The 13,954-nt window shown below is 40.5% G+C and overlaps 1 protein-coding gene across 6 annotated transcripts in view; it reads right to left on the reverse strand.

The window, feature by feature from the left end:
* SKIC3 (SKI3 subunit of superkiller complex) overlaps window positions 1-13,954 on the reverse strand; it is a 44,417-nt gene that overhangs the window by 16,544 nt on the left and 13,919 nt on the right. For all 6 annotated transcript variants that reach the window (XM_053407694.1, XM_053407697.1, XM_053407696.1 and 3 more), the window contains exons 15-29: window positions 12,650-12,829; window positions 12,015-12,139; window positions 10,761-11,014; window positions 9,927-10,029; window positions 9,078-9,254; window positions 7,733-7,877; window positions 7,484-7,562; window positions 7,323-7,384; window positions 7,183-7,239; window positions 5,874-5,942; window positions 4,937-5,011; window positions 4,457-4,598; window positions 2,488-2,581; window positions 1,707-1,784; window positions 264-388 (exon numbers count right to left, since the gene is read on the reverse strand). In XM_053407694.1, coding sequence (XP_053263669.1) covers window positions 264-388; window positions 1,707-1,784; window positions 2,488-2,581; window positions 4,457-4,598; window positions 4,937-5,011; window positions 5,874-5,942; window positions 7,183-7,239; window positions 7,323-7,384; window positions 7,484-7,562; window positions 7,733-7,877; window positions 9,078-9,254; window positions 9,927-10,029; window positions 10,761-11,014; window positions 12,015-12,139; window positions 12,650-12,829 — 1,765 coding nt within the window. The remainder of the gene's footprint in view (window positions 1-263; window positions 389-1,706; window positions 1,785-2,487; window positions 2,582-4,456; window positions 4,599-4,936; window positions 5,012-5,873; window positions 5,943-7,182; window positions 7,240-7,322; window positions 7,385-7,483; window positions 7,563-7,732; window positions 7,878-9,077; window positions 9,255-9,926; window positions 10,030-10,760; window positions 11,015-12,014; window positions 12,140-12,649; window positions 12,830-13,954) is intronic.

The following is a 13,954-nucleotide window of genomic DNA, read 5'->3' on the forward strand; positions in this document are numbered from 1 at the left end:
CAAATTCTGGCTGGGTGCTAAGATTGGCCAAAATTTATGGGCCCTCATACTATAGCTTGGGTCAACTGAATGGACCAATCTGCAGTGCATCTCATTTGTATGAAGAGAAATGGTATCATCTGTATGCATTAGAAAGGTATTTGAGAGAAGATTATCCATAGAAAACCCCCAAAAACATTGTGATCTTAATGCAGTATAATCCAGTTAACGTTGCAAATTCTACTAATTACCCTGAAGAGATGTTATGTATGTGTAACACTTACCCTTCTGACTTTCTTGGAAATGTCCTTTCTTGAAGTAAGCCTGGGCAATTCCTAAAATATCATCAAATTCTGTGAGACGAGTCAACAAGTAAGCCTGGATGGCATCATCATAATGACCTAGAGCACTTTCAAGAAGGAAAAAGAACAAAACTCATTCATATCAATTTCAGGCCTAATTATGAGCTCACAACAAATGGTTTGGTGCAATCGAGCTCTATAAAAACCCATAAGGAGTAAATGCTACACACTATACTGGACATGATGCAGTAGTTCATTTGTGAGCAACATAGTGCATTGGTCGATTCACCTCCAGAAATGATGTAGAATTGTTTCAAAATGGAATACTGCTATAAAGAGAGAGGCATGGGAGTATAATTTAAGGTGCTGATCTAAAATTGTAAGGCCATGTGTTTGAATTCTGGCTACCTTAAAAATTGCTTCTCCACTGATGGACTTTGAAAACGTATTATTTATGAGATTTAAAATGCAATCAGAATACAAGGAATCAAGGTAAAACACCACCACCACCTTTAGTCTTACTTCCTTCAAATCCTTCTTCAAAGCCCACCTTTTCCATGAAGCCTTGGGCAGAACTGCCTAGTTCCCACATCCTATTCTAACCTAGACTGCAATTAAGTCTAAGAACATGCAACTGAAACAACCACATGTTAACCTCTCCACATCCCCTATCCTACCTCTTCTCTGTTGTTTCCCATGCCAAATTTTAAACTGGGGCTGGGACCTCCCATACACACTGGTGGCACTGTATAAATCAATCACCCATGATACAAAATATATACCCATCTAGTCAAAAACTCATATCCAAACACTGACACTCAGCAATTTAAGTTCTATGTGTAGGCTGGGATCCAAAGGAGAATGCCATTTATTCTGCTTGCATCTTGGCTATTAATGTCTGGAATCAATTATGGAATTAATATAGCAGATGAAGCAATCTTCTAATAAGAGCAATTGCTTAATGCAAGTCAAACCATTTACAATGTGACAGCCCATTGCACCCCTTGAAAACAGCAGAAAATCTCAGTAATTAAAATACTGGTGGGATTCCTCATTATTTATTTACTACTTAGATCCTGCCTTTCCTCCAGGAATCTCAAGGGAGAGTACATTGTTCTCTGTTTTATCCTCACAAGAACCCTGTAAGGTAGGTTGGAATGAGAGAGGACAACTGGTCCAAGGTCACTCAGAGTTTCATATCTCAATGGAGATCCCAGGTTTGATATATGTTAAATTATGTCTTAATGGATTATTACTATGAAAACGTATTATATCAAGTGACACAGGAATAACATATCCTAGTAGAAGCACAATGTGCAAATGCAGTAAGAGTCATATTCATTATTAAAAGATTTTTGGCAATAAAAGTTCTTAATTTTAGGTGAAGATTAAAATAACAATTTGTCCAAAAATAAGCAGACTTACCACAGTGCTCTGCCATAATTTCTCATTGCTATGCAGTATTTCTCTTTATCTTCAGAATTTTTCAACAGCAGAACTGCCCTGTAAAGTGAATGGGAAAAAAATATTTCAGTAAGATCACTTTATCCAAATTTTAAGAACTTGATTCTAGTAATCAAAATTATTTTTTTAAAAACCCTCGGGTATGCAAGCCCCATTGAGAAAGAGGGGGAGGGGAATACCATTTTATTGCATTTTTTGTCAAAACTTTATTTCAGAGGTGTATCTTTATCTTTCCAAATATCTTATAATCTTCCTTGAGCACTGAAGATGAAGCAGGATACATATTTAAATAATGTTCGTTTCACACTTACAAATAATCAATCTTCTAGTGTGACAGCAGCTATTCTCTGAAACTCCCTGCCGATTAATGTTAGGCAGATTAATATGAGACACATTCATTGTATTATTTTCAATGCTAAAACTTATCTGTTTAGGCAAGCCTATCCAAACATGTAACTTTATGACGTCTAACTGCTTTTTTAAAGTGTTGATTTTGTCTATATTTTGATCATTTTTAGCATATCTAATTCCTGTATCTTGGCTGAGCCGGGAACATGTAACACCAGTTCTGAAAGAACTGCACCAGCTGCTTGCATGCTACTGAGTCCACTCCTCTTCAATGTACTTTCACTTACAAAGCCCTATCTATACCTGGAATACCTGAAATAATGCCTTCTCCTGTATAGATCTGCCCTTTTGTTATGATCTGCCAGAGAGCATCTCTTGTTGTTCAGCAGTTTACCTTTGGTAGGCATCTACGGCCTGCTTTTTCAGCTGAAGATATTCATTCAAATAACCAAGCATTATGAAGGCACATGCATCATTTTGGATTCTTTCTGCAATAACAAATGATATACACACAAACAAAATGAAAAGAAAAAAACCATTATTAGTATTATTACAATCTATATACTGTATTTTTCGCTCTATAACACGCATCTGACCATAACACGCACGTAGTTTTTAGAGGAGGAAAACAAGGAAAAAATATTCTAAACGAAACAGTGGATGTATGATTTTTATGGTTCATGCTGTGACCACAGACATGTGATCTGACAGTGAGTTTGGGGTAGCCCAATGCAAAAATCCTGAGGATCCATGTGGATCCATGCTTTGTAACCACGTTTTTGCGCCATTGCGGCCCCATGAAACAGTGGGTGCATGTGTGTTTTTTGGTGCAGGCTATAGCCATGGAAATGCTATGTGATCTGATGGTGAATTTGGGGTGACCCAGTGCAAAAATCCTGAGGATCCATGTGGATCCGTGCTTTGTAACCACGTTTTAAGTGGGGAGGGAAGGAAAAGAACTCAAGGGACAAGGAGCATGCGTGGGGGGTGTGGAGAAGGAGCTTTTCTGCGAGCTGAGCGGGGAGGAGGGAGGGAAAGAGCACTGTTGCTTTAAAGGTATACTTAAGGTATTTGCCCTGTGCCTGGGTTTTTTTTTCCATTTAACAGTTTGCAGCCTTTTCCTTCCGCTCCTTGTTTTGAGGCAGAATAGATTTGAGCAAGTGAGGAGGACTTGGATTGCAGGGGATTCGCCATTAGCTGTGTAAAAGCGCTCCTCCTTGCAGCCTGAATGATAAGCAGCCACCAGCAGCAATAGAATGGAGCACAAAAAAGCGGTAGGGGCACTAGGACCCAGACAATGCTCAAATCTATCCTGCCTGAAAACAAGCTGCTCCGTCCCAGCGAATCAGCTGAGACGAGGGTCTCTCCCATGCCCTCCCCAGCCTTTTTTTTTTACTTCCTGGTTTTCACTGCGCTGGCTCAGAGCTCGAGGTTGGTTTTATTTTGCTGCTGGTTGCTTAAATTTTATCTTTCCTGCCATCCCTCTGCAGCCTCATTGCTCTGTTTAGAGCGCACGGACTTTTGCTAGCGTCTGTCCCTCCTCCCGTGTAAGCGGCTGCTGCCGGCTTTGCTGCCATGACTCTCCTTCCCTCCCTCCTCCCCGGCTCCAGGTCGCTTTAAAGCAAGCAAAGCGAGAGCCTCGTAGAGTGTGTAAGCGGCTCCCGCTTTGCTTGACTGACGGCAGCCATGGCTCCGATCCGTGCATTCGCTCCGTAACACGCACAGGCATTTCCCCTTACTTTCTAGGAGCAAAAAAGTGCGTGTTTTGGAGCGAAAATTACGGTACCACTCTTTAATGTGTATGACATTAAAAACACATTACAGAACATCAACAATAAAAAATAATAAAATGCATACTGACACACAGCCTAATAATAAAATAGTCATCATAATAGCAGTCCTCTCCCCCACACTTTCACAGTTTTTATTATTATCTATTACATATTTATTTATACCCCGCCTCCCCCCCCCAGTGGAACTCAAGGCAGCTTACAGATAAAAATAAAAACAATAATTGAAAACTATTAAATATTGACAGAATTAAAAGTATATACATATATAAAATCTGTTTAAACGACACCAATAATTACAATAAAAACAACACGGCACCAGCCCTTTCATTAAAAGCCAGTTGGAACAAGAAAGTCTACATCTGCCGCAAAGGACAACTAGGAGGGAGCCAGTCTTGCTTCTATAGGGAAGGTTTTCCAAAGTCTGGGAGCAGCCACTGAGAAAGCTAAATAATGCATAACTTAATAAACCACAGGGTTCCATTCTGACTTGACTGAGGTTTAAATAAGTGACATCCCTGATTACAAGGAAAGAGAAACTAGGCAGCTGCTTGAAACATACGAGAAATTTACCTGTGTATTTAGTCAGAGCAATCTGTGCTGTTGGAATAGCATTCATTTGAAGAATATTGTACTTATACAATTCAGTGTTTCGGTTGGTTTTATCTTGCAAGGTTGAGCACACCCAGTGGGCATAACCTTTTGCGCCTTCAGTCTGATTGAACAGAAAACACAAGTGGAGTTAATAACTGCACAACTAGGAAGCCTTAAATCTTTTACTCCTGGTTTTAAGCTTATACTCCTCTGAAATGTATACAAAGCACCTGGATCAATACTGTTCGAGCCAAATGCCAGTTGTTTCGTTCATTTGGCTAAAGCCCCAAACGTATTCCATGCACTCTGAAACAACTCAGTCACCATGTTCCAGAAGATCTGTATAACACACCTGAACAAAATGCACCAGGAACATGGGAAATTCTAGTGGCAGCCTTGGGACAGTCCCTCAGCTTCCTGTTTAATAGTCCGCAACCTGAAACAGGGTCAAGTGCTTACATGCATGCGGAGTTCTGTGGTATGCCTGAAGAGGTCCATCGTTTCATAGCTGCCTACAGTTTCTGCAATGAGCGCCTGAGGGGGAAAGGAAAGAGGGAAAATAGCTCATTGATTTGACATAACATGCACCAGCTTTGTTCCTCTTTATAAATAGCTTATTCCTATCTTTTTCCTCACTACAGGTTGTCACCATCAGTTGCTAAATTCATCTATGATAGAACTAAAATTCAGTGCAGCCAGTTCTAGTTAGGTCCTCAGGAGTAACACTCCCAATCCTGTAGGCTAGTACTCTGAGCACCTAGGACAGGCATCCTCAAACTTGGCCCTCCAGATATTTTGGGACTACAACTCCCATCATCCCTAGCTAACAGGACCAGTGGTCAGGGATGATGGGAACTGTAGTCCCAAAACATTTGGGGATGCCTGACCTAGGATTTTGATGCATGGGTGATTAGATTCCTTGCACAGAGGAAATGTCCTCTGCCCTGGTTGCCTGGGTACAGGAGGCCATTTTAGCTGCAGTGGTGCACACCCATCTTTATACCATCAAGCTAATGCAAACTGATGGTGCTGGAGCCTGTATTTCAGGGTCCGTACTTCAAGCTCAACTGTGTTCTCAACAGTGCTGCTACAGTCTCTGAACAACCACCAGAGGCACAGCAATATCTTGGCACAGTGTGGAAATGCCAAAAATCCATTTTTGCCAGTTTCACTATAAAAGAATAGGTGACACCAAGAAAAGTAGGGGAATACAACGAACTAGAATTTGAATGAAAAAGAAAGGAAATAGTGAGGAAGTCTTTTTAGAAAGCCAGGTTTTATGGTAAGCCAGCACTCATATGCAGTAACTAAACTTGCGGGAGATCGATCAGATTCAGTTTCAATATATATATATATATATGCATGCAAGGCTGAAAGAAGTTGCTTAGCATCTTACCTGCCCAATCCAACATGTTAGATAGGAGGGTTCTAAGGATTGAGCTACTTTGAAGGCTTCATGTGCTTGCTGGAAGAATATATAAAATTGATAGAGAAGTGTTAAATTAGCCTGACAGTGGCTAAGAATGTCACTAAGTATTGTTACAAAATACAAGTGAAATTATCCCTTCCTCTCATGTTTGACTTACAAATGATGTAAGGTAATGCTATAATCTATGGCAAGCTGAATATTGTAAATATTTTAAAAATATCACTGTCATTTTCTCCCCCCCCCCCATGAACTAATAAAAAAGCTTGCATATGAGCCTGGATACAGTGAGCTATGCCAGTATCTCTAGTAAGCAGGAAATTGGCCCTCAAATAAGACAATATCCCCCCCCCCCGGGAAATATTACACAGAGGTCTCAAATGGAGGCCAGAAACTAGCATCAGTTCTCCCAAGAAGAGATTCTAGTTTTCTGTGCAAAACAGCAGCAATTAACAAAAGTTAGCTTGCCTAATTTATAACTCTGAAAACTTAGTTCATGCTTCCCTCTCAATTTCCTATCTTAGGAACTAAAGGCAAGCAAGGCCTGACTTTTTACCCTCACAGTTTATTTCTCTGTTTCTTATCAAGTGTAGTCCTGGTCTGTTAGCTCTTCTCCTCCCTTCACAGAACCACCCTTTTTGATACCACAATTTACTCCTCTTCCTATTTTGGTTCATCTTTCAATATAATGCATCCTTCAACTCCCTGTACTCTTCCCTCTACAAGAGGTCTAGTGGGTGGCAACACGAGAACAGGCCTTTTCTGTGGTGGTTCCCTGTTCATGGAACGCTCTCCCCAGGGAGGCTTGACTGGCACCTTCATTACCTATCAGTGGGATTTTTTTTCATGCTTCTCTTTCTCCTTTTGGTTTTAATGTATTTATGTGTGGTTTTGTTTGTTTGTTTGTTTGTAGGTTGGTTTGGATTGCCCTGGGCAAGATAAAGCAACTAACAAATTCAAAAACTAAAATAAATACAATTTTTAAAAGTGTTAAAGTTTTAAAGGTTTTTGTTGCCACAGTCTCTGACAGGCTTTTGTGACATCTTTGAGAGACAGACAAGCTATCGATAATGCTGGCAAGTCAATGGCCATGTTCTTCATCCCAATAAATATACCTTGGTTGACACTGACAATGACATTTTGGTGTTTAAATGGTCTGATAAGCACACTAAAACAGGAAGATAGAAACTATTTCTTTTACGATTGGCACATCACTTAAGTCCTTCCATTTATGACTCTGTCTTTGGAGCAGGTAGCATGTGCACTCATACTTATTTACCTCTATGTTTCCAGTTGTTAAGTACAAGACTCCCAAATTGGTCCAGGCAACGACATTCTAGACAAAACAAAGGTTACAAAAATTAAATTTAACATCACTGAATCGCCTTTGGAACAGATACACTTGTGTAGAACACTTACAATTTGTTCAGCTTGAATAGATTTGATGAATGCATGTTGTGCAAGGGCATAGTTTCCAACACCTGAAAGACAGATCGAATTATAACATCCTCTGCTATAGTCAACAGAACTCTGAGCAATTAAGAGGACTATTATTTTAGAAGTTTTACTTTGAAATGTACCTTTGCAACAGGCCACCACGCCCAGAGCATTCCAGTATAGATGGTTGTTACTGTCTAGCCTCACAGATTTTTTAAGACACTGGAAGAGATTGAGAATGCAGTGCTGTAATTCAATATGTTAAATGTTTTGTGTGTTATCCCAACAGGGTTTTTGTTTTTTAATAGCCATAGCTTAGAAATACTCCTCACAGTGATAGGTCCATTAGTGTAAACTGTATTAAAGAACACAAGAAGGTTTTTTAAAATTACCTGTACAGATTTCTCTAGCAGCTCACTAATCTCATTCTTGTTACTGCCCATTTCCGTAAGATGCTGTGCTTGATGATAGTAGTTTATCCCAAGATCACACCACGTATTTGGGGAAGACATCAGTTTTAATCCTCTACCATAACACCTACAGAAAAATAAATCACAAAATTAAGAGAGTGATTATATCAGCAAAACAGATGGGAAAGAAAGTTAAAAAACCAAAAAAAATTAATTCAGCGACGCTATCAAAGGTTGTTGTGTTTCTATCCTGTCTTCCTGAAAACAAGCAGCTTTAAGGAAAGAGAGAAAGGAACATTGCACAAACTTCACACTTGAGAGCAATGCTGTCCAATGTAGTGGTGGTTAGACAGTGAGAAATCTGAATATACCTTGGCCCACATGGCATCAATTTGGGGGCAAATTTGGTACTGAAGAATTGTAAATCCACACATTCTAAAGGCAAGCATTAAAAGAGCCAAAATATGTTGCCTAGGCTGCAGCTGAGCAGGTGGAGTGCCAGAACCAAGGCCTAAGTTATTTCCCTCTCTTCATCTCTTGGGACCTGCTCCTCTCCCTGCTTACCCAAGGCATGAATTGGGGGTTCCACACAGTAGCTATGTAGGCTGCTGGCTCACATCTGTATGTCCACATTCAGTCTTTTTACCCTTTGCTCCCATACCTGTTAAACATGGAGGTCTTTGCTCCTTTCTTTAATGTAAGGTATACTGATTGCTAGATGTGAAAATATCAGAGGGGGATCAGAGCATAGGCGCCGACTCCATGGGGCTTGAGGGGGCCCGAGCCCCCTCAAAAATTCGTTTGGGGGGGCTCCGCCCCCCCAATAATCTCCGGCGCCCCTCCAGCAGAGCGCCATCGCCGCCCCTCCCCCAGCCCAAAATGCACAGGGGGGGCGGGCTGCATGCCTCCTGCCCTCCCTCCCGAGCAAAAGCTCCACCCAATTTCCTTTGGAGCTGATTAATAGGCGCAGCACGCTCTCCCCTATTCGCTCACGAGGAGGCGGCGCCACTTTATTTGCATATTCATGAGCTTATTTATTATTCATGAGCTTTCCCGGGCCCCCCCAATATTTTTTATAAGTCCGCGTCGCTGGATCAGAGCAATGGCTGAAACCCAAAGTCACTGAAATTTCCTCAAAGGACGGGAAAGCAATGTTAAGCACTTCCAGGGGAATGGGGGGGGGGTCATTTCAAAACAGCAGTCTATTAATTTCTCCTCCTCAGCTTTGAGATTATAGTTCTCTGGTCTGTGCTAGGCAAAGCAGTTCAGGTGAAGGCATCCAGACTTATAGGCCGTAGAATATTTTATAACACACGCTATACATTACCTTCCTCCCAGACTGAGCAAGTCACTTTTCTTTAGCACACATTTGTCTGTGTTCTGACCAATAAGGAATCCTAAAACTTTCACGTTCACTTTGGATGGCGAAATGACAGAAACACTGCTACAGGCATCTCCAAGCAGTTTCCAAAGGCAGGATACTTCAGGACGATGCTTTGCTGCTCTGAAAGGGGGAAGAAAAATCAGAAAAGTGGAGTCCATCTAATTTACCTGCTACCTTTTACAAAAGATAAAGCTAAAATCTTCTCAGCTGACAAAAAAGCATTCTCTTTACACGCCTAAAAACACCCCAAGTACCAACTTGTGAAAAAAACCCAATGGTGCTGGTTTTCTTCTATATGCCTCAACACACTCTACAGTTAATTCTTAACATCCAGTTACAGAGCTAGAGACTTAGGTGCATTCAACTCTTTCTGGATTTCTGCCCATCTTTCTGATCCCAAAATCTATGGGAGTTCCAATGAGCACATGGGCTTTGTCATTCCCCATCAATGCTGGGAACTTCTTTCAAAACACGCATGAGGATGCATTTAACCTCCAGTGCTGAAACAAATAGGAAATGGTTTGTATGGCCAAACTTGGCCCTCCAGCTGTTTTGGGACTACAACTCCCATCATCCCTAGCTAACAGGACCAGTGGTCAGGGATGATGGGAATTGTAGTCCCAAAACAGCTGGCGGGCCAAGTTTGGCCATGCCGGGATATACTGACCTTTATCATTTATAAGATTCAGCTCTCGTTTGTGTGTTTGCTACTACTTTACCGTTTAAAATTGATGTTTGTTGAAATAAGGCAACCCTTTAACTGCTAATGGAGATTAATATACGAACACTAACCTTGCTAAAAAGCCAAGAGATTGTTCTATGTAGTCCAGGGCTTTCCCATCCAGGTAATCAGCAAGGGCAGTCTTCGCCACCATGAGATAACACTCTCCCAGACCTGAATAGAACTAATAGCCTGTCAATGTGTGGTAAAACTGCAAGAAGGATGAACTAAGCTCCTAAGTCTCATACAATGGCCGATGCTGGAAAACCATTTGATGGACCCTATGCATATTTAGCATAATTTTAAAATGCACATTACCAGAAATACAACAATAAGCTAAGGATAATAAGGATATTAGTATCACATATATATGCAAGTTATTTCCAAATAAGTGAAAACAAGGAACTAAGGTGTGAGGGATATCTTTACCTCCTTCCTCATTTAAGATGTAGAATGATGGAAGAATTAAGCAAGTGAATGAATTCTTCTCTTGATTTTTGTTAGAGTACATAGAATAAAGTACTTCTGCTAGCTATTTGTTAAACTCCCACATATTTAAGGTATGTCAGAGGTTAACAATGCATACCTCCAAAATAGGCAGATTTCTACAAAATACTCTTTCCTCATGTCTCAAGAACAGACTACCACTTTCTCTCACTTCTAAATTAGCTATACTGACTTCCAATCACCTATACCAGTGCTGGGCCGCTTGTGACCCTCCCAGGTATTGTTGAACTACAGTTCACTTCAGCTCCAGACAGCATGGGGAACAGTCAGGAATTATGGGAACTGTAGTCCAACGATATCTGGAGGGTCAGTGGTTCCCCACCAATCTAACTCTGTAGGCGTAGTGAACATATAGTGTATATCTTTGTACCCAACAAAACAAAACAAAACATGAATACCTTTCAGCGCAGGGACATAGTCCTTTGATTTTGTCAAGATGTGCTGATATTCTGCAATAGCATCTTTATATTTTCCTAGAATCTGTTCAATTGCTGCTGCCTTATAGATGCTATATATAGACTTGGGGTTCAGTTCTCTGGCCTTCCTGAAAGACTTCAATGCAGTTGTGTAGCCGCCTCTGCTCAGATAGGCCTCTCCTAGAGATTCCCAGCAGTGGGGATCCTTTGGATCTGCTCGCAGAGCTGCCTGCAAACTGGGCACATTGGAATAGTAGTTTATATTCAGAAGTGTTTGGGCTGCTTTTGTTCAATCCTCCATCACAGCCCCAAGTAAAACAAAACAGGCTACTATTGGGGACTACCAATTTGAAACAGAATTTACACTAGTTTTGTTTTTGTTTTTTAAGATGTACCAATGGTTAATTTGGGGGGAAAGCACCAGTCTTCACAAAAGCAGTGCATTCAGTTCACTGGGACTCATGCAAGAATGCTATGGAAGCTGCCAGGTTCTTCATCATCATTATTACATATAATAGTCACTTGTTACCTAAAAAGTCTCCAAGTAACTTACACTTTTGAAAAACCAAGTTTGGATGGCCATGTCCAATTTCTGTACAAAGGTAGAATCCTGCACCCTGCATTCAGAGAGTATAGCAAGGCTGCCTAGGAGCTCCATGATAACCCTACCCCATCTTCAGTCTCCAAGCTTGTCACAATTTGCAGAGGCCATTCAGTTATACCAGAGGATTTTTTCAAATTAATTTTTGCATGTTATCCTTCCATCCTCAAGGTTTCTGAGTTCATGCTGCTGCTGCTGCTGCTGCTGCTGCTGCTGCTGCTGCTGAAGAAGCAGGTTGGGGCTGTGGCTGGCTGGCTGGCTGGCTGGCAATGAGCTCGCAATAAGATGCTGTTGGTAAGCTGCAGGAAGCTGCTACTGAATGACCCTGTCAAGCTGCAACATACTTGGATTAGCAGCAGCATCCCATGCACAGAGGCACTGCTTAGGGAGAGGTTAGGGGTGTTCATACAGTCCAGTGTGAGCCTTTTGTAACTAAAAAGTGCAGTATTGCACATCAAATGTTTTGCATAGACAGAATAAAAGGCAGGTTGTTTGTAACTGTTACTGAAAATCAGCAGCAAGCAGTCAAATTCATACAGGATTTGCAGTTTTTTTAAAAAAGCATATGTGCATTATCAGACCATCTGTTTATATTGCCTTTTGCAGAAGACATTGAAATGCAATTATTCTCTTACTCTGCCACTGCTTGTGAATGCTGACCAGCTCTTAAGTAGTGAAGTCCACGACGAAGCCAGGCCCATTTTGCTCTCCCAGCACTTGCTCGTTCCGTTACCTCCGTCAAGATGGCAAGGGCAGTTTGCTAATGTACAAATATAAGGTTATGAATAGTTTATTATGTGTGGATATGCAATTACAAAGAACAGACAAAAGTGTGAGCACATGTCAGCTTAAGTATGAGTCTCTGAAGCAGTTTCTCAGCATTCCTACTACTGTAACAGAAACAAGCAAACACAAAGAAGTTTTTCTGAACTATATCCAGAGGGATAGCAGTGTTTGTTCTTTTTGCTATGGTGTTGAGTTGGGGCATCTTAAAGATAAGCTTCAGCTGCATAAAGTGTAATTCTCAGCTGTAGGTATTTATTCACATTTAGGGACTGTAAGCAGTGAGGTCAGAAGGAAATGGAACACATTCAAACAGTGACAATTTAATTAGAGCAAGAATGTATGCAAAATAAGGTAAAGCGACCCTTTGCAACTTCAGTGATCAGTGATAAAACATTCAGGAAGAGAAAATGTTTATGAAATGTTTGCATTTTACAGCTATTCTGATCAGTGCAGTACATTAAAATGCTCCAACTTAATACAGTACCAAGTCTCCAAGCTCGGTGCTTAAGTCCACTACCGCTGCTCCAGCTTCTCCATCCGTTTTATCTTTTTCAAAAGCCTTTTTATAGCAGCCAAGTGCTCTGTTTTTATCTCCAGCTATATCCCTGTAGTATTGACCTAAGTAGTGGAAAGCACTTCCCAGGTAATTGTCCAGTTTTGCTGCCTGTGAAGAAAAATAACAACACAGTACATTTCAATCCATCATTTTCCTATGCAGGCACATGACTTTTCAGCTGAGGAAACAAAAAATTACAAAAAGGACACCAAAAGAGCACCTTTTCTCATAATATCCTGTCCATACTTTAAAATAATATTTGGCACCTTTCTCTGGGTGCCCCCACTATCAAGAGCAAGAGGGGTGGTGAATGGGAAAAGGGCTATCTCCGTTGTGGATTTCAGACCTGCAATGTCCTCCTCCCTTCTAGAAACCTTCAGCTGCAGATGAAGTCTTTTTTTTTATTTACCAGACCTTTTTAAAATGTGGTTGAGCGTCTAGGTTTTATTATGCTGCTGTGATTTAATGGGTTGTTGTTTTTTTACTAACCTACTAGCTTTGTACACTACTGTTTTACTGGTATGTTTTATTATTGTTGTTAATGTTTCTAAAGCTGGAAGTGGCAAGCTCATAATCTTTTAAATAAAATACATTAATGAAGGGAAGGAAGGAAGAAAAGCAAGGAAATAATGAAATTTCCATCTCTCTCTTAAAATCACTAATGTTGAGTTGCGTTCGAATCAAGGCAAACAAGCGGATGGTGTTTTTGAGATCCTCATCTGAGCTTCAAGGCTGCTTCTTGAGAGAGAGCGTTTCTGAAACCCATCTGTGTCTCCCTTTTATTGAATCTTACAAAAGCATGGCCACTCATATGTTAGTGGCTGATTGGTTAAAATACAAACAAAGAGGCTAGTTCCTTATTGGTTAACATAGATATAAGGAGGGGTTACCCAAAATCCATTAATCTCCAATTCTTCAAAGGGTCTTTTGCTAATGGACCTTAGACAAGTATCTAAGCTTTTAATCCACCTAGATTTATGATTGATTATATTATGTCTAAATCAATTACTAATGTTATGATCAGAATATAAAAACAAATAATTAATTATACACTGAAGGAAAACAGAACAACTAATTAATTATACACTGAAGGAAAACAGATCATTGTAAACTTAATGTGACCTGAGTGAAAAAAGAGTGGAATGCAAAGAATGGAATTTGTGTGTGTCTGGCACATCTTTACACAGCGTGTATATGAGAGAGAGAAGCAGAGAAAGATTTTAAGGTTCAAAA

This window comes from Podarcis raffonei, chromosome 11, assembly GCF_027172205.1.
Source record: "Podarcis raffonei isolate rPodRaf1 chromosome 11, rPodRaf1.pri, whole genome shotgun sequence".
Lineage (NCBI taxonomy): Eukaryota > Metazoa > Chordata > Lepidosauria > Squamata > Lacertidae > Podarcis > Podarcis raffonei.